This window comes from Mugil cephalus, chromosome 1 (assembly GCF_022458985.1).
Source record: "Mugil cephalus isolate CIBA_MC_2020 chromosome 1, CIBA_Mcephalus_1.1, whole genome shotgun sequence".
Lineage (NCBI taxonomy): Eukaryota > Metazoa > Chordata > Actinopteri > Mugiliformes > Mugilidae > Mugil > Mugil cephalus.
Genome location: NC_061770.1, coordinates 11,756,546 through 11,783,529, shown reverse-complemented (window position 1 = coordinate 11,783,529; position 26,984 = coordinate 11,756,546). Strand labels below are relative to the sequence as shown.

Sequence of the window (26,984 nt, the reverse complement as noted above, 5' to 3'; positions counted from 1 at the left end):
TAACTTCACCGCAAAAATCAACATGAAAACCAGGGAAAATGACTCAAAAATCACATTTAAACTTAAAATAATCCAACAAATCATACTAAGTTTCATTTATAATATACTAAAGTGGATTATGGAAACTCCTTAGACTGATCTGAGGCCTGCGCTGCATCAGTATCTGGATCCTCTTTTGTCTTTCTGCTGCTTTGAATTTACTGGAAGGTCTCAGTAACAGGTGCAACACAGGACATTCTTTAAACACAGACTGATTTCATGACGGAATCAGAAAATAGCATAACTTTATTAACAGCCAGGTATTTAGTTAGGGGGGGAAAAAATGTCATTTATAAAGTTATTACCATTTCATTTATACAGTAACCTTCAACAATTAATAGTGAAAATTAAGTGCAAATATAAAAAGATGCATCAACGTAATCACCCTGGCTTGTAAATTTCCATGGACTGAACCCATTTCAAATGAAGTCAACGGTGGATCTTAAATTACAGCCGAAGCTTTAGCAACTCTACCATGAAGACATACAATCAACCAGTCATCACATTTTTTTTTCTTCTTTTTTTGGCAAGGCTTTCAGTCGCTCAAAATTCTACGTCCCACGTCTGCATGGAAACATACAGACTGTGCAACTTTATTGAAATATAACTTAAAACGACATTCAGTCTCCATTACATTACATGTCCAGCAGAAACACAAACCAGAAACAGCTCAGAGGGGGAAAAAGCACCTCCCGTTAATGGTTTCTCAGTGCAAAAAAAAAAAAAAAAAAAGTACTAAGGTGTTAAAAATGCAGAGACCTTCATTTAATTCATATACATTAATAATAGTGCTTCATGTAACATGTGGAGATATTAAATATCTGCTGCCGACAGTCTTTGTTATTACCACCTCTGAGGACAAGTCTGGTAATATTCTATATTTTTATTATTGTCTCCAAATCCAATGAAAAGACCAAAACCAACAAGGAAGTTATTAAACTCATGAGAGACGAGTCGGGCTAAAACAATATTGCTTTTTTTTTTTTTTTTTGGATTAACTTAACAATTAAAATAAAAATACAGAACATAACGAACCTGGTCCTTTAATATTGTCTGACCTCCAGTCCCACATTTGGTGAATTAATCCTTCAAAGTGAAAAGAAAATCAATATTTTAACATCAAATATAGTAGAAATAAGGCCTAGAAAGTCTTTTAAAGTAATACTCTGTCCCTATGTTACATTTAAGTTAATACGTTTGTTTTTCTCCGCGCGTTCGCTTCGTTCATGAGTTGCCCATGATTTGATCTGAGCTCGAGATTAGTTCCTTGGCTATGTCCTCAGAGTCCTTCCCATTCGTCTGTTCGTCTGCACCTTGGTTGGTTTCCATCAGTGACCCATTCGTTGCCGACGTTTTCTCCTGCGACGTTTCTTCCTCTTCCTTCCTATCTGGCACTAGATTGAAATCAGTCCTTGGGATTTTCTCCTCTCGCTCCGAGGACAGGGTCGGTGAGTGCTTCGAAGTCTTTGAAAGAGTTTGCACCGAAGGGCTCGTTTGGCCAGAGCCTTTATTAGCACCAGCTTTTTCCTCCGTGTGGCCACTAGCTGAGTCCCCGGCGGAACCGTTGGTTGGCAGCACCTTGCTATCTTCTCTCTTCTTCTTCGGTGGTTTTTCAGCTGCTATGTCCTCATCGGTGTGCATGTCGTTGTCCGCTTCCTGGGTCGAGTCCTCTGTAACCTTCTCCTCATCGTCAACGGGATCTGTCTTTACCGTCACGGGACTCGAATGATCCATGTCATCAACATCGTCTGAAGAGTCATTTCCATTCCCCAAAATGTTTTCATCGGAGCCGGAGGCGTTTCCATTTCCAACAGCGTCACTCTCTGGCTTTGGCTCAGGGGAAGACTCCGCTTTGCTGTTGTCCTTACTCGTCTTATCAGTTCCTTTCTGAGCCTTATTATTATCAAGTCCTTCTTCTTTCTGTTGCGCTGCAGCTTCTCCGTCTTTGCTTTTACCCCGTGAATAGACTTCCTCCTTTCCATCTCCACTCCCAACACCATCAAGTCTTTTCTCTGCCTTTCTAAACTGTTTCTGAATCTTTCTAGGGCACCACACAAACTTATCCTTTGGCTCAAAGTGAAGGTAAGCAAAGCGCACCAGGTCCTGGCGCTTCAGCTTGTCCCGCACGGCAAACAGGAAGTAGTCGAGCACGCTGCGTTTAACGCTGCTGAGGGTCTTCTTCACCAGAGTCTCCTCCAGAAAGAAGCGCACCAGCGGGGCCTGGTAGTGGTCAAAGCCCAGCTCTCCGAGGCTTTTAAGGATGCGAGTGATCCGCAGGTTGTTGTGCATATTCCTGCAAGAGATGAGAAGTTTGAAGCTGAAACTGCAACACAAACATTTTTTAATGCCGTCATGAACATTTGTGTAACATTTACCGCTCCAAGTTTCCAAAGCGCTCCTTCCAATTTTCTGCACGTTTCACTTCACCCGTGTCTTTGTTGACCAACCGGATCCCATAGAAACCCAACATGAGTTCATAGGCCTCGACTAGTCTCCGTTTGGCGTCCTCGTTCTTCTTGAAGGCCTGGTGAGCGTTTACAGAAGAGATAAACATTTTATTAATTAAGAAGTTGACGTGTGTCTTACGATGTCTTGAGTGAAGACAGGTTTTTGGACTCACTGTGTTGTACGGCAGTTTGTATTCATAAATCCTGCAGAGCACCTATACAGCGCTAACCACTTAACGTCTGCATGTCTTTTGGGGGAACTGATTGATTCGACATGGCATTTAGAGACTTTTAAACATGACATGTCAGACCACTGTTTTGGTTCAGTGGAGGGGAACTTGATTCTGGCAACTGTTGATTAAAAGGCTCGTGATGAACGTACCTCAATTTCGTTCTTGGTGAGCTCCGATGCCATGTAATTAACTCCTGGCTCTCGCAGAGGAAACAACCTTACAAAAACAGAGGAGTCAAGAGATAAACAGCAGCAAAGCAACAATGAAGCAACACTCTCACAGTGGTCGCTGCAACCAGTACTGACACACACGTGAAAGGACGTCTTAACATACAGAACAAAACGGTTCTGAAGCCCAATGAAAGACAAATTTTAAAAAAAGCGAGCAAAATGCTGTTGTTTATGGCTCACATATTGATTATTTATTCCCTGTCTAAACACTGTACAGAAACATTAATATTAGGATTTTATTTAGTTAGTATGTTTATAATAACTCTCTATTTCGTATTAAAGTTAAATGTTTTAATCTTCTAACATTGCATGATTCTGTGTGTTCTTGAGGATCTTGAAATTACCCGACAATGTAAGAGAGGGCCGAACTCCATAAGCTTTGCACTTTATCACAGTTATCTTTTATTCTCCTTTATACTGTTTGTTTTAGTGCTCGTCTGAGACAAATAAAAAAATAAACTTTCAGATCAAATTCTAATTACTATAGATTAGTAAACTGGAGCCACTTTATGATTCACCATAAAGTCTAAAGTGCCACGTTATCGGTTCTGTTATCTCAGACGGGACAGGCCCAGAGGAAACCGCCCAACGAGTCAAACCGTACGTACCACTGAATGTACGAGTGAACCCTCTCCAGCCTTTTGTAGTCGTTCTTCCATTCTTTAAGAAACGATTCGATGTAGACGTCTGCGCCGAAGGAGACAAAAAAAAACACATCACATGTCAAGACAACTCTTCCTGGAAGACGGGAAAATATTAATCCGAAGGACGTGTAAAGATGTTACCATCTGGAGCGGAGGGAAATTTATTGAGATAAAACTGCAGATTGTTCATTTTGTCCTCGGGGCACTCCTCATCCGTTAGATTCTGTCAGGAAACGCAGGGAGGCTGATCACAATGCTGTGGGCGGTGGTGGTGTGTGTGGTGTGTGTGGTGTGTGTGGGTGTCATGTGTGTTTGGCTGTTACTCACTGGGTATCCTCTCCTGTAGTTCTGCATGTCCTTTGCTGCCCTCATGTTTCTGGGCGTGTGGTGCCACTGGAAGTGAAAGTAAAATGAACCTGCATCAAACGTCTTATGAAACCGCGGTGACATCACGCGTTATTAAATGCGGACGCTTCCCAATTTAATATCCTTCATTAACAAATGACAGTGATGATGTTATGTCTGGTTTCTAATGCCAGTGGAAAGCTTAAGTTAACACACAAGGCCAGGGTTCCCACTTCCGGAAAAGAGACGAAGTCATAAATATAATACCTCCTGCAATAACTCTAAAATAAATCATCTATTTGTGGAGACTGGAAAGAGCCCAGCATTAATATTTAAACGTCTTTTAACTCATAAGTCAGATAGCGACAGCGGTAGCTAGGCTAGATAGCAGGGCTACATTAGAGAGGAGGCATGAAGCTAACATTAGCTTTGCAGCTATGCCAAAAAAAAGCCGGCGTCTGGCCGGGCGAAAACACAGCCAGGGGTTTTTATGACAAGATATTAGGATTATGGCACGTCCCGGGTTTTTAAGAGTAATAACAAAAGCACGTACTAAAGCCCAACCAGATTTGTTTTTGTCTTGACTTGACCGACGGGGTTGGCTCTCTCCGGCCGGCTCGTCTCCATCACTCTCTGTGTCCCACGTCGAGTCGTAGTCACAAACACAGTCGTCCTCCATTATTTAAAAAAATAAAGGTTTTTACAACTAGCTAAAGCTAAATTAACGCGTTGCCCGTCTTAGCGCTATAACCGGGGGGTGAGTTAAGTTACACGGCCATGACTGACCATCCGTCTTTCAGCCTCAGACACAGCGGCACAACTGACGCTGCGTTCACGTGCTCCCCGCAAGTAGGAAATATCAGCCTCACTCAGTATCACGCATAATTGCGATTGCCAACGAGTGGCATTTAAAAACATTTAATTGTACCAGCTCATGTTTGTGCTTAGAAAACTCCACACTCGTAGTATTTCTCCCGTGATTGCGATGTAGCTGCCGTTTAAGCACTACAATATAATGCTAAATTAGTTAATTATGTGTAGATCTCCGAAATCCATTTCTTTTTTTCTAACATAAACACAGTTCGTGTCCAACAAATCCTCATCCAGGTGTTATTTGGCACTTCGTTTGCTTGTTTTTTTTAATTGTATTTTTTCTATTAATCAATTTTCCGATGCACTGGGAAGGCAACACGCTTGCAGTGTAGGGCATTGGTGCTAAAAACTGCAAACCAGCTGAGTCAGACAGCCTATCTGAAGTACAGAAAAACACTTTCACTATGCTGTTATGCAACCTCAGGGCATCAGTGATGCTGTGGTAGATGAGAACTAATCAACTAAAGCATTTAGAAACGAAAGCAGCACTATATAAAGCAACAATGAAACTGTGGCATTCATTCAGAATGATAGGCTAAAACACATGAATATGGGAATATCAGACCAGATCCCTGAAGGCACACTGTTGTTATTATTATATATTCTCTTGTATAATCTTTTGCCTATGTGATAGGATGCATGTATGTTTGAACTGTTTGATTTTAGTCAAATGTCTTAAGTCGAGCAACACTGCTGCGTAACCTAAGTATTTATGTATCTGTGGGAGGATTTTTGGTTTGCTTCGAGTGGACAGGACGCCACACACTCATGAGAGCTAATGTTGTATTCTGTGAGAGACAGGATCGCACTGGAAACACTGCAGGAAACATGTGTATTAAGAAAAAAATTGTGACAATGAATGAATTGAAATGGAAATGAGTACTGCAACCAACAGTTATTAACTTTATCAGTTAAGCTGCTGATTTCTTTATCAGTTCACAAACAGCTCTCTGTTTACTGTCTGTTAATTAATGTCTGAAATTAAGGAAAAAGGACCTGATCCGAGGGGATAACTTAAAATGTATTTTGCAGTTTACTGCTCATTAAATCACGAAGCCTGGTTCGGTAATTTTGGTCCACTCTTTACGTCAATAACTAAGTCGTCATTAGAATGGCAGATGGTACATTTTAAAGCAGAAGTCGCTCTTTGTATTTTTGCCAAGGATGTTGAAAAGTGAGCTGTGGATCATACCGAGCACAGCACACGACACGTTTACACAAGTGTCCGCTGTGCCACAGAAAAATGTTTGCATATCCTCAAAGCAGAGCCACCTCATGTCATTAACATATGTGCCACATGAGCGATGCAGCCGTTCACACATAGACCCACACGTTCTTTCCCTCTCGCTGTCGCACGTCCAAACACTGTCCGGCCTATCTGTAATCTGAGTTCTCATTAGAAACGCCTCTCTGCATTCAGAAACCCACATTCAGCCTCCACGATACAATGATACAAAGACCAGCAGCAGCTTCAGGGGTGAGAGCGTATAATTGGACCATGATATCCATCTTTTGACAGTAATTGGACAGATGCTTTTATATATGAAAGTATTTCTCCATTAGAGGGTATAAATAGATTCACGTATTACCACCGGGGATTCGGGGTTGAATGGCCCCTGGTGTGGGTTACTATTTTTGGCTTTAGTTACTGTGGAAACCAGAGGGCTCTGCAGGCATCCAGTATTTGCTGTTGCTATTAAGTGTGTCTGCCTTATCAAATGGATTCTCTCACTCAGATATTTTAGTGCAGATGAAGAGGATTGTCAGGCTAATACACACAGAGATATTAGCCTGTCTGCCCTGATTCGATTGAGATTTGATATCAGAACGTCAGCTTCACCTACTCCTGCTCCCAGCCTCCAGGGGTCCTCGGGGGGAATTTAGTACACCAGGGTCGGGGCTACGGGACTGGTACAGCCCTGCCTCCATTTGTGAGTAAAATTTTGTTATTATAGCTACAGGCTCATTTCAAACAGTTTTTTTCTTCTTCTTCTTCACCAAATAACACAAAAACATACCTCCGCTAGCAAAGACCTCAGAAATGTGAAAATCTGTTGCTAATAGAAACATCTGCAGCATCTTCCACTGGCAATGAGACAATGAACAAGCAAACATAAAAGGAGCTCGCCAAAATTTAATCGTGATAAGGCCTCACCGCACATTTAAATCCACTGGATTTTGTTTGGATGCAGTTGAAATAGAGGAATATGTTCAGAGTGAGTATGATTTAATGCCATAAGTAATGGTAAGTAGTGGCTTTTTCATTTAACAATTTTCTGCCAGCTCTACAAATATTGTTCTTTTTACTCCACTAATTGTCCCCTTACTTCAGGTAAATCTTTTTTTTTTTTTTTTCACAAAAATAAATAATAAAATATGTTTTTTTTTTGAGTCTTCAGCTCTTGAAGTGTTTTAAATCTCCCCCATCTTTACCTGCTACATTTCAGTGATGTGCCCACGGATGTGTCTGATAAATTTCTCATGAAATGTGCCATTCTCTGAAACGTGTATGTTTTTACTTCTGTTGCCATATTTACTGTGAATTTTAATACATATAGTTAGTATACTTTTATTAAATCTTTAACACATGACTTCTGCTTGTAGTATTTTAATATTCTAATATTTTGTAAAGGGGCCCACACTAATGTGTTATTCAGTTAAACATCATTGGCATAAGTTTTATACTTTGAGCTGTCATATTTTCAAACTTCCAGAGTTTGCCCTTGTACAACAGCATTTTACTTCAGCGTTACAGGAAATGTGTCTCATTTACTTTTCATTCTGAACAATTCATACATTACTAAACAAACACAAGCCTTGACAGGCAGTAGGTGACAACTAGTCTCTGCATGACGACTTGTGTTTTAATTTAGAAGTCTCCTCTCCATAAGATCTATCACTTACCACAGAAATAGGCCAGCCTGTGACTTCTGGGTCTCGCTGCCAAAATACTTTGATGCCAGTTTCTCTCACTGCCTGGCATCAACTTCTTCTTCTTCTTTTTTTTTTTTTCTTTTTGTACCGGCTGCTACTTAGTGATCTTACAACTCAAGGAATGCATCCCAAGCGCAAATAGAGGGTTGTCACTTTTGTAAAACCCACCAAGACTATTATAGTAGCTGTACAGCTTTATGACATCAGAGTGGTTAGTTTACAGCAATTAATGTTTCAAATGAATATGGGTGCGATGTTTGTATTTTAAATCACCAGCTGTTGACTTTGCTATAGTTAGCAGTATAGTGTGAGACTTTAAGTGAGACACATTAGAAAATAATGCACCCCTAGCACAAGCTGTGATCGCTTGCCTTTTTTTTTTTTTTTTTTTTTTGCATGCTAACAGTTTAAGTTGTGAAAAGTTGTGCCCACACACAGCCTGCATCTCTGAAAGGAACGACCACTTATTTCTATCATTTAAACATCTTCTCACTTGTATCACGTATATCGCACACTTTAATATACACGTTTACATTTACACACATGGGCCAAGACAGTGAGGTGTCTGAGGAGTGCGTTAAACTCTCACTTCAGTTCATAAAGAATAAATATGACAATAACTGTTTCAAGTGGCAACATAGAAATAAGATTAATAAGATTATCTGTGGGAATCAGCGGCTTCACAGATTCAACTGCTTCACAAAAACACGTGTTACCATGATGTTATCGTTTTTAAATCACAACACGTTGCCCGGTGCTTTCATTTCAAGTAGCAGAGACAATGTGAATCAGTTGTATTCTTTCTTCTCCTGCAGTGCAGGAATGACATAAAATGTTAACAAAGCAACTATCAGAAATAAAATGATGGTTATTTCTGTTATATAAAGGGAAGCATGGACAGAAAAAATGGAGCGCATGTTCATATTTCATGTTACACAGTGATTAACAAATGTACTTATTTTACTATTCATGGAGAGCGGTAGAGTCTGTGGCTTCACGGTCAGTTTCCCTTTGGGACTAAATCCGTATTCTGTGTGGCTGTAGCAAGTATGAGGAAATTTTATGTGCTTATATATTATCAATGTTATACAAATAGGCCAAGCCTCCCCCGAGTACAGTAAAAAAACAGACAGTCCTCTGTGTGTGACGCACCAAATATAACTCAGCTGTGAGTCAGTGACAGATCCGAGAGGGTAATCCTCACTTTAGCTTGTCTAATATTGTGATGTCTTACCTGGTATGTTCCTCTCTCAAGATAGAATATCTTGAGAGAGGAACGCAGGAACATAAACATTTATTTTATTTTATTTATTTATTTTTTGTCACGGCCTTGCGTCGTGCTCACCAGATACTTCGGCAGAGATCAGGCACCAATCCATAAAAAACCCACAGTGAATGTCTCGCCACTTAATATATTCTGATTGTTATCCTGGATGGAGATTGTAGGTTATTTCTATATGTGGAATATTTCTGCACGTGAGAAAAGTTTCTTACTTCTTTTCTACATTGTCTCAACATAAATATATTGTGCTATTCTGTATTACGAGCCCAAAGCCTCTTAAACCTTGTTTTTCTTCTAGTTATCATTTGGCATCTGCTCAATAAAGTTGGAGTTATTTCTGTATCCTTATTTTTAGACAACACTGAAAGCATGTTTACAAGTTACATGTTTAAAGGCAAACAATGAGGAGAATGGGCCAAAACTCGGTAATGTTGAGTCATAAATAAAACCAAATTAGAGGTTCATGATGAGATTTTACTTCTCTTACTCTTGAAATTTTAAACTCTCTGGTGTCCTAAACCAACAAACCCTCGGATCAAACGAAGCCAGAAGCTCATTATGTCAATTAAACCCCTGCAGTAAAATTCATGACGGTCCACTTCTTCTTTGTGCCTTCAGGTCCTCATCCTTTTATTTTTTCACAACTATTCCGACTACGGATTTTTCTGCAGATAAATATCCTCCTTGCGTCAAGCTGCTCACTCATCTCGCACTGCATGTAATGTCCTAATTGGGTTTTTACAGAAGACGTGTTTCTTTCCTCCAGGATTTTGCCAAGACTTTGCTTGTTTTGTTGCAGAACTGGCAGATTAGTTGCAGAGAATCTGGCAGAAAAGTGCCACGAGTCACACAAAGTTCACTTTACACATGCACTGTAAATCTTTCTGATCTGCATATTCTCATGCATATTGTATCATTTTATGTGAGTCTACAAACTCACCAGCTGTCACACAACAACTCTCACAAAGAAAACAATAATAATGCACCGGATATGGCAATATGCATAATCACATACTCACATGCAAGGGTCTGATATCATAGATACTTAAGCAGAAAAGGTGAAGAGGAGTCCAGTATTTAGGAGAAAAAAGGCATTAATCCACTTAATTTGTTTTCATTTGTTCCGTGTACATATTATATTGTATTATGTGTGATTATGAAATGTACCTTGTAACGCAGAGAAAGCAGATAACAAAGCTGAATTAATGAAGTATCTATCTGGGTCTTAACACTCGTCCTTAAACTCTGGCTCAGTGGGGATTGATGGCCCTCCTCACTTTGTTCCAGGTCCTCGGGCTTTCAAAAAGATGCGAACACAGACACTCTGGATTGATGGGAGGCTGCTGGGGCTTCAGGTCCGTCCCTTATCAGCTGATGTAATTGATTTATGGAGATCTGGTTTGATTTAGCCACTTCACAAAAAAACAAGACCGCGGACAGCAGGCTGCTCTGTTTGACAGGAACAAAAGGACACACAATAATCCACCTGCAGTGCTGCTAAACCCGGCTCTGACATACCGAGGGCGACTCTGTTGAGTTTTAATGTGATACAAATGTGTGGTTTGTATTTCTTGCCATGTTTGACAAAAACAAAAAAAACAAAAAACATACTGTATATATACATATATATATATATATATATATATATATATATAGAAAGAAAAACTCAGGATACGTGATGTTGTGATGCAGTGACAATACGATCAACCAAGCCTGGACCATTACGCTTAACATATTAGCTTCCCTGACAGTCCAAGTCTGTGCTTCTGGTGCAAGTAACCATGGCAACCAGCATCACCTACAGTAAATTTCCAGAAGCATCTAGTGTAGCGGTGCTGTTTATTCAGCCTCTGTACATACGTGCACCAGTTTTATTAATATGCAAACACACACACTGGGGTCAGCAATAAACGGATGAATCGATTTAGCTGCTTTACTAAATGTATCTTCTTTTGATTTACACGTTGTTGAATGCTGTCTTTTAATTTCATCTTAGCATGTGTGCACATATTAACATATATGTATCTATTTTTTTTAAATTATTTTTTATTATTATTTTTATTTTTTAATTTTTAAAAAACAAATCGTGAATTTTAGCTTGCAGGTGTAAATATATGTATCTATATATACTTACATCTGCAGGTTAAAATACAGTCCATGTATGTTTATCAGTCTGTTAAAACTTTATGTTACAGTTATATTTATAAGTTTAAAGTGTTTTAATTTCAGAGATTACATCCAAATTAGAGGAAAGGTTGGTAATTATTTCATGCACATGTCCAGGGCCTGATTGCCTACAAAGGATTCTCAACTAAAAATTAAAAACGTAGCAGGCATTTAGGCATTTTTAAGACATTATTGGGTATTTTTGTCGGTTTTAGTCGACCTATTTGATTGGTCTTTTTACTATTAATTGGGTATTTGTTTTATTTGATTTATTTATGTATTTATTTATTAGGCTATGACTTCAGGATTTCTTCATAAAACCAAACCTCAAAATTATTGCAATGTTATAATTTAAAGTTTTACTACTTTTTTATGTTTATATTTTTGAATGGATTTGGACCAGGGTGAAGGAAGACTCTATTTAATTCCATGAGTGGTTAATCTCGTTTTAAGTGGAGCTAATCTCAATTAACTTTCAGGCATAAGAGCCACGGAATCTCGGATTGCTTTCTGATAGTGTTTGCTACTTTGTTGCTTTTCCATGTTCCTCCCTCCACTTCTATGTAGTCACAATGCCAGAGCCAAGATGAAGTCCTAGTGATTGCTGTCCATGGTGCTGAAGCCTCCTCACGTTATATCTACAGGGTCTTCACTTGTTGCACACTGTCGTGGTGGGACTGAACATCAGTGCCAAGGCGTATTTCATATACAGCATTCGACGGATATATTATATTACGAACAGATTTTATTTATATTGGCGACTGTTTTGCGCATGCGAGGAGGCAAACTGAGACCACTTGCTTACACAGATGAACGCGTTGAGAGCATCGATCGCTCTCAACGGGCAGAGCAGAACATGCGCCGTAACAGATAAACAATAATTTTGAACCTGGCAACACAGACTTCCAGGTCTTATTTTCCTGACCGCCTCTGCCGTCGCTACGTTTCACGCAACAGGCTGCAACACCTATGTGGGGTCTAAGCTGAAGAGCGGTACCACCTGTAACCGTGCCTCTGCCTCTCGACTCGCACGCCGACGCCGAGGATGAAGAAGCAAAACGTCCGGACCTTGTCGCTCATCCTCTGCATGTTCTCTTACTTGCTGGTCGGCGCCGCGGTCTTTGACGCGCTGGAGTCCGAGTCGGAGAGTTCCCGCAGACGCATCCTGGAGCAGAAGCGCAACGAGATGAAGAAGAAGTACCGTTTCTCCGAGGACGACTACCGTGAAATCGAGCGAGTGGTGCTGCAAGCGGAGCCCCATCGCGCCGGCAGACAGTGGAAATTCGCTGGCTCTTTTTATTTTGCCATTACAGTCATCACCACCATTGGTAAGTAAATGTAGGTCTTCTATCTTTACAAAACGAAGGATAATCCTTTACTCTATTGCAACAGAATTAAGAGCATTGTTTATGTTTTTTTTTTTTTTTTATTGCAGGCTGATTTAAAAAAAAAATAAAAATTGATACTTAATCCTTGCTTTACCATACAGGCATTGCTACAGTGTGCGTCACAGTGTTCTTCCAATTCCCCTCTCTCTTTATTAAGGTTATGGACATGCAGCGCCAGGCACAGACGCAGGGAAAGTCTTCTGCATGTTCTACGCTGTTCTCGGCATCCCTCTCACTTTGGTCATGTTCCAGAGCCTGGGTGAAAGGATGAACACGTTCGTCCGCTATCTCCTGCACAAGGTGAAGCAGTGTCTGGGCTGCAGACGCACTGAGGTGTCCATGGAGAACATGGTCCTGGTGGGCTTCCTGTCCTGCATCGGAACGCTTTGTGTGGGAGCTGCAGCCTTTTCCCACTTTGAGGGATGGAGCTTCTTCCACGCTTACTACTACTGCTTCATCACTCTCACCACCATCGGCTTCGGGGACTTTGTGGCCCTGCAGAAGAAGGAGGACCTCCAGGAGAAAACACCCTACGTTGCGTTCAGCTTCATGTACATCCTGGTGGGCTTGACTGTTATCGGGGCTTTCCTTAACCTGGTGGTGCTCCGTTTCCTCACCATGAACACTGAGGACGAGAGGCGAGACGCTCAAGAAAGGGCCTCGCTTAAGAGGGACAGAGGCCTTTTGGAGGGGGCCCTGGGTCTGCGTGTTGTCGGGGACCAGAGGAGGGACAGCCACAGGGAGAGGAACAGGGGCAACGCGGTGCACAGCAACAGCCACAGCACACTGTTCCTCCCGATGGAGGAAGGAACCAGCCGCACCAACCTCATCTCCTCTTCGGCGGAGGATCAGGAGAGACAGAGAAGCCCCTGCAAGCACAGGTTGCATTTTCCGATGAAAGCGGGCAGACGCAGGCAGGAGTCGAGCCTCAGCTCCCTGTGCTCCTGCGTGTGCTACCGCTTGGAGATTTGTAATAGCCCGGTTATGTCCCACGGTGGACACCAAGGTTGCCATATCAATTCCGTTTACTACAACTCAGTCTCATATAGGATCCAGGGCTGCTCACCAAGCTCCAGGGGGAACACTGGACTCTCCTCCCCGGGAAGCACGCTCTCACCCGGGCACAGCTACCGGGAGTTTCCTCGTTTAAGGAGAAAGTCAGTTTAAGGAGAAGGAGGTTTGCATAGACTGTAAAGAGTATTTTCAAAGGTACCGCATTTTATGTTACGTCTTCTTTTTGCATGTCAGAAGACAAAGATTCGGTTTAATAAATAAGTTGTCTCTTGTGGCTATTCACATCAGTTTAGTTTGTAAAGCGAGGATGAGTTTTCTTCCCATTATTTATGTCAGTGATTCTTTGCTCGCAGGTAAGCCACAGTGCATGCTAAAGGGAATGTGAATGCATGAGTGCAACAGGTATGTACAGGTGTACAAAGTCGGGCTTTTAATCTACAATTTTGACAAAAGTATTTTGGATATAACGCTCACGACTGTATAACTGTTCAGTGGAGATATGCAAAACATGGACTCGGCCCCCGCTTTAGAAAGGAACACTAAATTTTTCATGCCACAGCTAGAAGATGTCATTATTCTTTTATATTAAAACATAAAAAAAGGCCTTAAAGAACTCAGTGAATTAAAAAAAAAAAACTTTTATTACTAAGCACTGAAGGTGTGAAGTGGGGTGGGAGTGCATCACTGCACTCTCATATAAAGGCATAATACTTGTTACATGACGTGATGTAGCACACAACAGATATGTAGCAGGTTATCAGTGAACATCTCACAGGTCTGGACAACGTGATTTTCCAGCAGAGGTGTCGTTTCTTCGTAGACCAGGTCGTAGTCAGATTCGATGTGAGTCTCTTCCAGTATTGTTTTATTAAACCAAAGGAAAGGATGTGTGAGTGTTTTTATTTGTATTGATCAGAGTCTGATAAATCACTGCACAAGTCAAATCGTGGTCCTATGGGCTTATTTGCTTTGTGTGTACAGTTGTCTTCCTCCGTTCTGCTTCGTTTTTTTCCTTATTTATATTTGATTAAAAAAGCAAAACAAAACAAAAACAATTTACTGTCCGCTGACTTCCCCCGTCTGCTGCAACTATTACTATCATCAGATCAGTGGTTGAAAAAAAGGTGCCACAACAGGTGGCACTAATTCTGCCACTATGAGACATTTCAATGTGTGGCGAGGGCCTGCTTGAAAATAAATATCAGCTAGTTCTAATAAAACACGGATTATATGTACATCTAAAAATGTTGTGTGTAATCTAATGTGTGATATCTTTTGATTTTCAGGCCAAGCTACACTTTGAAGTGTGATCAGTGAAAATAGTAGTGATGGGACATGACAATGCATTACTCAAGTATTTCCAATGCAAACTTTTGATTCTTGTTTTGTACCATTTCATTAAGTTTGTAATCTAATCCACTTAAATACATACAGAGACAATTATATATGTTTGACAGCTAATATCTAATACTACATGGCACTGCTATAAATTAATACATCCAACAATTCATCGACGAGTTTCATTTACAACATCATTGATAATAATTGTTCTGGTTTTGTTGGTGTCATGTACTCATCATTATATCAGTGTGTGTATTAGTGGCTTTATATTGCAGACCATAACTGGCCTGACATAGACATCCACACACCAATGACACTGATAACTGAGGATTAATATCAGAGAAAAAGACACAAAATGCATTGAGTCAATAATAATCTGTAGAATGAAGCAAGTCAGTTGTTCCCAAGAGGTTACTACACATGGTGGTCTGTTTAAATCCAGCACCAACCTTGTTTATTATGACGTGGGGGAAAAAAACTGAGATAAAAACACTTCATGTGTTATAACCGTCTGCAACACTGCCTCCATTTTCTGTTTTTTAAAACCTGCTTTCTGGTCTGGAATGAGTCTTCGCGTCCCCGAGCGTACATTTCATGCCATCTGCTGGTCTGCTGGAATAGTGGCTCACTTTACATATAAATGCAAAACTGATTGGGCAATAGAGTCTGAAATGGTGATTGGTTATGAAAAGCCATCTGCTCCGGCTGCTTGTGTGTACACGCAGTCACATTTACTCACGTCGCCCTCATACTTATATCCTTCCTTTTCCTGTGTGCAACAAGTCAGATGCAGTCGTTTGTCAAATATATAGTTGTTTTTTATATATATTTAAGTTTTATATAATATTTCTTATCGTTCTGCGTGATCTCATGACAGAGGCAAAATGAGAAGAAACCAGATACAATAACTTTGACAATGGCGCCCTCTACAGGTGAACGGACTCTTTGGGGAAATTTGAGGAAAAGTCACAAAGATTGAGATGAAACATTTGGCCCCTAGAGGGCAGTAGCTTGTCACAGCAACGAGGACGCTCATGTTCATCCCTGTTACCATCTTTGAAAGTGTAGTTCGATTTAACTGAAATAGGAAAATAACCCAGGAAAACAATTGCAGTCATAGTGTAAAGACCAATAATAATAATTAAAAAAAAAAACTACACCTGAAACTCGCAGTGTCGGGAGCCTCTTGATTTCTATTTCAGGTCATTATCAAAGAAGAGGGAAAACAAACTGCTTATAAGTCAGTTTTAGTTATATAGCTCAACACTGAATCACACATATTCCTTAATGTGTTTTTTTCTTTTATGACAAACACCCTTCAAAATACTTTTTCTTTTCGGGGATACTTTTCCTTTAATTGGGAGCAAATGGAAGAAACCTCAGGAAAAGCAACAGAGAATAGTCTACATCCCTATTCCAAGACAAGAATGGATTATAAACATTTCTAAGCACATTCAAACAAGTAGGACTTTGACTGCATCTGCTCTGTTAAAACCACACAAAAACGCCTGGAGGAGTAGAGGGAGATTTATGGGGCAAACAAGGGAGACACAAAGAGACAAGAAGACGATCGGATGAAATTATTGAGAGATAAATGTGCAAAGAGATGATCGTAGGAGGACTAGAGCAGGAAATTGGGGTGGGTTAGTGACATAAAACGTCCGCTTCTATGAGGTTAATACATTGTTTACGGACGCTTCTGAATGCATCATCTGGGAGTGACTTCCATCCGCCCATCCATTATCTGGAGCTGCTTCCTCTTTCTTTGGTTGGACGAGAAGTGGGGTACACCTGGACAGGTTGCTAGTCTATCAAAGGGGCTGACACACACAGAGACGAACCATAATTCATGCCAGCAGCCAGATTAGAACTAATTTACCTAATACGCTGGATGGACTGTGGGAAGAAGCCACAGTTTTGTTTATTTCGGTCATATTCAGAATATGAATTCAGATACAAAACAGATATTCCGTTCCCTGTTTAAGCGTAAGACATTTTTATAACAAACCTCATGCAGACCTAAGTTCAACAATAGTGTGGTACCGATCGCTTCGCTGTCATCACTGTCAATACTCAGAACAAGTCTCTGTGGTATTTATGTCGATGCTTAAGGCAGAAAACTGAATTCTCTCTCTTGTGGGTCGTCAGTGGCAGAGACCCCACATCCTCCACAGTCCAGGATCACTGTAACAAACAGAGATTCACTTCACATAATGTAATGTTGTCCCGTATGCTTGTAATATCCACAGAGCCTTTTCTAATTGACCGGCCTTGTTGCCATAATTTCATTAAATAATCAGTATCTGTCATATCAACATTCGTCACTATCCTTTCTAATAAAACCCGAGCCACGCTGTTCGTATTGAGCAGATTGATTCAAACTCCAGTTTTCCAGGAAGCCGCTGTCAAATGAACTGTAGTACAAAGAGAGAACTGGCATTAAACCCACACGTAATTCATTCTGCAGTGACGGAGTACGGCAAACTTTTCTAACACAGAGGCTAGAACAGCTACAAAAATAAAAGTAAAACGAACGCCATATGGAAACCACTTTGCTGGCTAGTCTCATTCTGATGTCCCTTGATAAGACTTTTTTTTTTGGTTTGGGTTAAGAGTAATTCCGCTCCTAATTAAACTTTTTGTACTGCATTTGTTTCCATTGTCCCCAAAAGGTAGAATTAGTCTCGGGTGAAGTGGACTGAGGAAGAGGGAGCAATCTTTCTTCCCTTAATACATTAGTGCAACACAAACCCAAGAAAATTTCCCCCTGGTGACAAAAGAATCCCTTCATCTTATGCAGCTATTTTACAATCCGCCCAAACAATTTTAGGGTTTTTTGTGCCCAAGGACATGGATCAAAGTGAGGTACTACATCTCCTGCTAAAATGAACCATCTTGAAAGGGATAATCAAGTTGAGACTCATCAAAACTGAAGATTGGGCTTGTAGCATGTGGAGAGATAATTACACTCTTCTGAGGGTTGATGCAAATTCATTTAAAATACAAGTGCGTTGTAATGTAAGGCTGGCCCTCCTTTTCCTGCAGAGACTAAATACATAGTTAGCATTCCCTATGTGGTGGATGTCTTGGTCGTTTTGTACTCGCATCAAATATGTCTCGAGATGAAGCTAGCTCTCTTGCCAAATGCCATCTTTTGTGGGACAGATAATGGGTCAATTTTAAAGCGTCTTGTCCATTTAGCCACTGATGAGAGCAGGAGAGCATGCATCAAAAGCGTAAAACCACATCTTTATTTTCATCACTCAGAACCTCCTGTCTGATCTTTTTATTGTGAGATATGACAGAGGTGATGGAGAGCGTGCAGCCCAGGGCCTCTAGAAGTGGGAGTATCAGAGATGGCAGCAGAACAAAGACACAAAGACACAGGGCAACAACAACCACACTTCAATGGCATATTAATATGATTGTTTCTTCGATTTAGGTTCCACCACTTGCTTTACATTTCCTGTATATGATGTGCAAATATGGACTGTACATAGACATGGTGTCTCTGTCGTCAGATTCCCTTGACTCTGACAGGAAGTGACGCCTAAGAAGACCATGAGTTTTTCTTTATTGAGACAGTACATGTTAATGAACATAAACATGTAAATATGCCTGAATGTAGCCAGAAGCAGTTTTACAGCTGTAGTCCCTTGGCAGGTTGATGTAAAGTTAACATGAGACAAGAAATATAGAGAAATGAGTAACAACAAGAAAAAGAAACATACATATTAGTCATGGCAGATACCCCCCATCTGCTGATGGTCACAGTGTTCACTCCTCTCACTAAAACCCCTTTGCAGAGATAAATGACAATTATGGCCTGAACTCAAAAATAAAGATGTATACAAATGTAGCATAAATATCAGCAGCAAAAACTTACTGATCAGTTATGCAGTATTTCAACCGGCCAGTGACCGGCCACACATTAAATCAGGATTCCACACAGTCAAACACACATTACAAAGTAGTGCAGTCTATGCAGAGCAGGATGTTGATGAGGTGATACAGACTTTTTCAATAACAAGGCCAAGTGGTAAACATGTGCTTTTCTGCTGTAAAGACTGACATTTTAGTATGGATGTAGGTCTGTGGGGACTGCCTCATTCTTCTGATGGCAGCCTCAGCCGTCCATTTAAGGAACTGTAGTTTTTGACACATCTGGTTCAAAACTGGCATTAAACACTTTTTTGCACAAACCTACACGCCTCTTCAGTTGTCAGAGTGTCACTAAATTCTTCTTCTCTTTGTTCCTCCCCATTTCAAAGCGTGCGTCTTTTTGTTTTGTTCGAGATGATGTTACAATGCCATGAACCACCGATCGGGCGTAACATTATGACCACCTTCCTAATGTTGTGTGGGTCTCCCTTGTGCCTTCAGAACAGGCGTGAGAACGGACATGGGCCTTCTGAGGGTGTGAGTGATGTTTCAAAGCAGAACACTGGATTTTCACAGTCAGTGATCAGTGTATTATTATAGAAGTAAACGCATAGAATTAGAAATCTGAATCATTGTTAGAAGTGTTTGTGGACTTGCTCTTGATACATTTGAGAGTCAGTCTTAAAATTTCCCTCTGTAAGGTGTTTGCTTGCTGTAGCCATGACTATAGAATACTTGTATTCCCTGTGTTGCCTTTATATGAGATATTTTTCTTTGGAAACCAAAACAGCTGTTTCTTAAGAGTATTTGTCTGAGTAATTCCAAGAAGTGGGATGATAGCAGGCTCAGGGTCTGTTGGTTTTGGATACTTTTTGTAATCCGGTTTTCTTGTAATGCATCACTTCCTGTCTGTGTTTTCCCTCTGATTAGGACTGGTTTCTCTCTTTTTCTTTTGTTTTATACCTGCGTCTCATCAGCCCCTCAGTCTGTGTGTGCTTATAGTCATACATTAGCCTTTGATTAGTGTTTTATTTTGTGTTTTAGATTTTACCTTCTACCCTGCTACACTTTTTCTTCCTGATGATTCTTTGCCCCCACGTGTGTCCTGCATCAGAGTTCCACTTTGCCACTTAACATTACAGTCTGTGGTGAGTGTTTTCCACTGGACTCTTCCGCTTGACTCATCTCCTTTTTTTTTCTTTTCAAATTATAAGTACACACGCAGAGTCAACGAGTGGCGAACTGAAATGAATCATCATGCAGCTATTGTAGCCACCACTGAGAGGCAGTGACACACAGGATGACTCACACAACATGCCTCCTATGTTTGCCCCAGCTGTAGCTTGTGTGCCATCGTTACCTCCGCCCCCCCGACAGGTCCCCATCCTCCTTGCTGCCGCTGCTGATCTGCGCACGAGATGGAGGTAAGCGATGATGAATAACGACCGGCATCCTTCCTGAAGCAGAGGCCAAAACTAATACGACGACTTTCACATGCTAAATCTTTCATCATTCGTCTCAGTACAAATGTTGACTGAACACATTGTAGCGGGGCTCAGACAACACAATAATTAAACACTCACCTCAAACTGGTGTGCAAGAAAATGAACTGGACACCAAACACACGGGCAATGAAAAAAGGGACAAAATAATCATCTCATCCTTTCTGCTAAATTCTCTGCAGGAAAGTCATTAATGGTTTTAAACGAGGACGAGCTGCCACGGATACAACTGATCCGTGTGTGAAATGGAATTAAGTGGATGAGGATGACAAGTGGAATATTTTATAGCCAATACTCATTGCTCATTGTGGCAGTGTAAATGATGCCTTTTTTTTTTGTCAACTGCTCAGCAGTTAACAAATGACCCGTACAGCTCACATTTTACTTCTCGCTGACGTGTAATCAGTTTAACTTTTAATCATCTATGTAGGTATATGACATTTTAATCTCCCAGAGGTGGGTATCCACAGGTGAAAGAAGAAGGAGGCTTTACTCGTGTAGACCAGCACAAAAACGCTCACCGGTTTGTGTCTCAGGAAGTCGTCCATTAATCACAGGGTTGGGGCTTTCAAGAAAACAGCATTTCCTCTGATCAGAGTGACCTTGAACATGACACTAGAGATGCTCCTGGTGGGAGGGTCAGAGCCTGTGCTTCACAATCCAGCACCATTTGTGCGTGAATGGGTCTGTGAGGAGCCATTTTCAATGTATAACCTACAACAGGGGTCTTGAACGTTTTTCAGGCCACCGGCCCATATGTGTTCTGTATTAAACTAGTGCTATTTATATATATATATATATATATATATATATAATATATATATATATATATATATATATATATATATATATATATATATATATATATATTATTTATTATTATATTATGCATTCAATATTAAACTATTCGAGTAATGCACAGGTTCAAATATTCATTTTTTATTTCAAACATGTGTCAGACAACAACATGTGTGTCAGAATAGCGGCAACTAGTCACTCATCAGTGACCGAGCAAGAGTTACACAACAACTGAATGACACTGAATGCCACACCACACTCACGGTTGTAACATCAAACAACCAAAAAACACTGAACTCCCACAGTGCATTGCAGCACATTTACTAGTTGCTATCCAGTATTTAATTCAAATGTATTTTTATTTTAGTGCGTTAGTTTTTTAAATATAATTCTAAATTTGAATTGATTATGATCTTTTAACATCAAAATAAAATGTATTTAATTTTTTGTCGCTCAAAATATACGTCACAACTGCCGACTTGCGACACCCGCCGGCAGGTCCAGCCCGCTGCTTATTGAACTTTTACCCCCGGTAAGCTAACCATGGATAAATCCCTGTTATGTTACATAGATGCAATTTCGTTTTCTCTGTAGCAGTTATTTCATTTCATAAATGCAACACACTGTAGGCCTAGCATAGAGGTAAAAACGATATATGCAGTGTTATCCTCATTTTAGATGTCAAAGGGGTTTTGTGGCTCCCAGTGTTTTCTTTTCTGGAGGAAAGTACAACCTTTAAGTAGTTACCTATTACTGTGAACGTTCATAATAAAGGTTCTACTCAAAAAATATCAACTTTAAGAAGCAAAATTAAAAATCTTCATCAGAGCTAATTATTGTTTAAGAACATTAAGTCTATTGTCCAACATGAATCATCTAATCCTTCAAGTGTAGCTTCAGGTGTATTTTGCAGATATGCCAAAAAAAAAAGTAGATCTTGATGTAACATTTGTGGCCTTTTTTTTTTTTTTTTTTTTTAACTTTTAAATAAGTGAAGAGGACAAAGCTGAACATTGTTTCCACCTCAGTGAAAATCTGGCTGCTCTCTCATTGTTAAGATCATTCAGTCACACACACACACACACACACACACACACACACGCGTATCACCAGAACTTCTAGCGATCGATCTGACACGCTGACGCTCCTCATCTCCTCATCCCAGGGCCTCATGTTGGTCTCCGAGCAATTAGCCCGCTCGCATCCCAGTCAGTGCACAGCACAGAAGGTGGCTAATCTCGCCCCGTTTTCACTCTCTCTCTTTTCCCTCTATCGATTCTTTCATCTCCCGTTGGACGCGTTGCGTTTTTTTGACTGTCTGACACACTATAACTGGAGGTGTGACAGGTTTTACAGCTTTTACACTAATACCCTTTATTTGCCTGCAAAGGGCTGCTGTTGGGGGAGCCAGTGACGGGTGTGTACGCCTGAGACTGTCACGCCTTTGCCTGCGTGCGTTGAAATGTGCGGAGCGTGCGCCATTTGTTTCGTTGTAAAAAAAAAACACATTCACTGCCCCAGAGAGAGGAGTCATTTCGAAGGCTGAACGCTTTAGAGATAACAGCCTTGTGTGGGAATGTATACAGGCCTGTAATGATTGTCTGTGACAATGTGAGCTGCTTTAAATGGTGTCATTATGAAAGTGAGCAAACTGTGTTTTTTTTTTTTTTTTTTTTTTTTTTTTTTACTGTAGGACAGAGGCAGCCATCGTGGCCTTGTACACAATAAACGTTCCACAGTATTCACAAAGTGTCTGAGTGCTGCTGATTCAACTGTGTAGCCACTTCTGAGCTAAAAGTTTCTGGTACTATCCTGAGTGGCTTCATATCATCAGATGATTTCTGATGTTTATGGTTAACCACATCAGAAAGTGGAGATATAATAGGAACGATACTATTATAATGTATCTTGTAGTGCTGTACGACGGGGCTCAGGTGTTAGGAGCTTTAACAGCAAAAGAAAATGGGTCATTCAGAGCAATCGACTGTTCTGGTTCTTTTAATTATGTCGCTCCCCAAAAATAATCACTGTCGACAGCATTTACAGATAACGGATGCCATGGTGGATCAAGAACAAATTGACTGTAGATCGATTGGTCGACAATGGATCAGACTTTGAAATGAGAACAGCTGTCTGCAGCGTTTTTTTTTTAAAGCACGATGACAATGAACATAGCAAAACACATGTGTGTGGCGTTCACCATGATGCAAATTCTCTTTGCTATGAAAGTATGAAAGGGAACGTTTGCATGGATGTTATGAATCGACTCTGGGGGTGTTAGGATGGATCATTTTCAAACCTTGTTTTGCCATTTAAGTATTTTCTTTTGCATTCTTGCCACCTGGCCAGTCTATTTTCCATCCACCTTAATCCAAGGCATTGTCTTCGCCAGCCCACACCTTACCAGGCCTTAACACACATTGTAAACATAATATATTTCCAGTTTTGCGACTGTTGTGGAAATCACAGCCATGTGATGTATGAAACAGTCACGTTCTTCAGGAAAACCTTTGCTGGTGTTGAATTTAAACCACTTTTAGCATTTATTTTCTGACATTATTGGGGGAAAAAAAGGCCATATTTTTTTTTATTATGCAAACTATTCTAAAATTTTGTTGAGCGAGTGCAAGTTCCTTTGCAAAGGAGTTTGCATTCGTTGTGCAAAGCTCGAGAAAGAAATTGATCTATTTAGTGAAGCCTTCAAGCCTGTGGATAAATGTCCACTCTTTAAATTATATAAATAAGGCTTAGCCTCAACCCAGCAGGAATCTTTAGTCACAATATAACTTAATGAATTGGAAAGAAGTGAAGATGGACTGCGTTTAGTTTATAAACTTAGCAGAAAGTAATCAATGCTTCTCGTTTTATTTATTTATTTATTTTTTTTTCAACTCGCAGGCAAAAGACTAATGACACAGTTGCCATCCAGCAGCAGAGTAAACACGTCGGAGGCTCCCTGCTGGCTGCTGCATGCGGTGACCTGGGAATGAAGGAGCACAGTCGTGCTGACTCTGTGAATCTGAACACCACAGAGGCAGGCTTGTCACAGTGCCAACCATTCGATTTGTTTAGAGACACAATATGGCCATCTTGGCTGTGTGCTGGAAAAGACGCCGGGGGAGCCAGTACTTGCCAGCCAACTTTCTCTTGTCGCTCTTTCCCTCTTATTTTTCGCTGTGAGGCCACACTCTGCAGGGAGCGTTTGAAGGAGGAAATGCGCTTTCATGGGAGATTCAAAGCCGTGATCAAACATGCCGTGTTCTCTGAAATAATTCAACACTTTGACACTTTCATTGTGCTCTCCTTGATTTACGGCTTTCGGTCTCATGATATATTCATGTTTTATTGTTCCCTGAAATATGAATATGTAAATATGTTGTTGTACACATTATTTAACTAACTGTTTGAGGCAAAATGTTGTAATGAGTACGCTCCTGGCAAAGGAACCTGCGTGAATTATTTCTGCTCTGACAAATAAAAGCCTTTATCATTTTTACATAATGACAGCGTTAATCGCTCTGATAACAGTGTTATCTTGAGTTTCATCAGTCACCCTTCTCTTCACTGTGACAATAGCTCCTAATAGCACCTGTCAGAGGAATTCAGCGCTCTCATTAATGTAGGAATGATAACTCGGCTCAGTCAAAAACTTATTTGATCTTGCTCTGAGAGCTGCACACCACACAGCTACAGCAATAAAGGACAGACGCGTATGATTAGTATTCGAGTGCAACAAACGTGCATCGATGAGCCGCAACGTTAAAACTACTGACAGGAGAAGTAAATGATATTGACCCCCCTGTGACAATACAATGTTCTGCTGGGAAACTGTTGAACCTGGTGTTTGTGTGGATGTTATGTAAGGCTCATTCAGGACTTAAATGACATAACTTACACACGTAGCCTGCACCGGGGCTAGCATCTTGTGTGCTCGCAGTCTGGCTCGCCCCGTAGCGTCCTAAAGTTGGGGGTCTGTCGTACCCCGGAGACACGGTGGATTCTCTCACGAAGCTTCCCCACATTATATTCACACCCGTCCATATTCATTCATCAATAAATTGTCAATCCATCCCTGTGGTTAGAAGCGTGGTCCTCGCTAGTGAAAAGCCCAAATGCTAATTGGCGCTGTGTCTTTTTTTGCACAGTCGGGTTAATTTTTCTTCTACTTCCTGCTTCAGTTTCAACAACGACGACTGAAAATTTTGCCCAAGACGAGTCATACAACTGTCTGCATCTTCGTACCTCCCAGTGTTAACCTCTACTCCATGTGTTCCATCTTTATTGATCCAGAACAATCAATTCGGAAATTGCAGAAACAGAAAAGCAGCCCGAAATACACTACTTCCAAGTGGACCAATCACAGCTCTTGCAGTCTGCGTCGCTGTGACACATTCCTGGGGGAGGTGAACGCCAGGCTACGGCGTTAGCTTGCGCGTAGGGTCTCTACGGCATCAAATTAATGTGGAGGTATAAACCATGTATGTAAACAGCACAAGGTGTTGACCTGGTTTCTAAATTCACTCGATCCCAAGCTGATCAAGTATCTGTGGGATGCACTGGAACAAATCTGATCCAGAAAGGATCCACAGAGGCTGATCGGTGTATGTATTGATGCACGCAGCATTCATGAAACTGTGACTTGATATGTCATCTCCACACTGATCTCTGACCCTGTTGCTCACATCCATCAAACTGGATGGGACAAACCTTGAAAACTGTTGACCACCGTAAGCACTCCACAAGGCTCAGTCATGTCATATACTCCGCTGTGCAGAGGATTGTGGGTCAGAAAAGCACGCTGACCTGCATACTGAAAAACGCACCTGGATGTATCAGGACATCGTGTTATTTTTGGAGAGCAGAACCTGATATGCGTAAGGGATAATGTCGGGGAATGGAGCCCCGACGTGCAGCAGACTTGACTTTCTGACACACTAAATAGTGCAGTACTGTGGTGTGGTGGTGTGGGTGTTGGAACACAGCCCGTGTTTGTTTTCCCTGCGTGACTTCTTCCAGATGTCCTCCATGCCCTAGATATCTAGACCACACCTGTCTCACCTGTTCCCAGTTCCCCATCAGCTCACCTGTGTCCACTCTCCTCGTCGTCCCTGCACTACACCACATAAGCCGTCTTTTCAGAGATGCTCTTCGCTCAGTTGCCTTCGATTTTCCCATTGTTTAATTTAGTTTCGCTGGCCTACTTGCTCCTGTTTTTCCCATTCTTGAAACAATCTGTGTGTTTCTGTGTCTCCAGCCCTTCTCCCTGCTTGCTCTGAAAAGCAGACGGTCTAAAAGCAGACAGAGCTTCATTTTCAGCGAAGCGACATCTGATAAGTCCTCGTCTCTGAATGTTTGTTATTTTCAGACCTGGACGAACAGCTTTGGCACACTGAATATTTTAACATCGTCTGGAGTGTATATGTACTGAATTAAAAGAAACCAAAGAGGCTGTTTTTTTTTTGTTTTTTTTTTTAATGAAGCAGGATTTTCACACACTACCAGTTTTTTTTTTTTTTTTGCCTGATTTGTGCTTCATGGCACTAAAGTTCACATGGCAATGAATAGGCACGCGTTGTTCAAATTAAATTATTAAAATAGAATTTGTCAGCCACTTCTGTGCTTTGCAGCCAGCCGCAATTTCCCACCCTGTCATGTTTCTGTGAAACCTCAGTGCAGTCTAATTCGATTTCTCACTCTGCTTTTGTCCTCACAAACTTTCTACCATCAAGCCCGGGCAAATTTAATCCTAGTTGTCTTATTCTTTCTGATTGGTTCTGTTGTGTTACTGTCCTCCTGTACCCTTACGCGTTGATCCTGCGGACGCGGACGCGTCACACATTCTTTGTGCAAACGAACAACACTTAAC

The 26,984-nt window shown here is 40.9% G+C and overlaps 2 protein-coding genes across 2 annotated transcripts; one reads left to right on the top strand and one right to left on the bottom strand.

The window, feature by feature from the left end:
• Positions 1–267: 267 nt before the first annotated feature.
• Positions 268–4,777, bottom strand: ogfr (opioid growth factor receptor). The gene is made up of 7 exons (XM_047569479.1): positions 4,492–4,777; positions 3,921–3,986; positions 3,735–3,816; positions 3,558–3,636; positions 2,869–2,935; positions 2,415–2,563; positions 268–2,332 (listed from the first exon to the last, which is right to left on the bottom strand). The coding sequence occupies exons 1-7, from the start codon at positions 4,615–4,617 to the stop codon at positions 1,264–1,266; spliced, it is 1,638 nt and encodes a 545-aa protein (XP_047425435.1). The 5' UTR covers positions 4,618–4,777; the 3' UTR covers positions 268–1,263.
• A 6,901-nt stretch (positions 4,778–11,678) lies between these two features.
• Positions 11,679–14,634, top strand: kcnk15 (potassium channel, subfamily K, member 15). Its single transcript, XM_047600898.1, has 2 exons — positions 11,679–12,521; positions 12,739–14,634. Exons 1-2 carry the CDS (start codon positions 12,239–12,241, stop codon positions 13,746–13,748), a joined length of 1,293 nt encoding a protein of 430 aa, XP_047456854.1. The 5' UTR covers positions 11,679–12,238; the 3' UTR covers positions 13,749–14,634.
• The last annotated feature ends 12,350 nt before the right edge of the window (positions 14,635–26,984 follow it).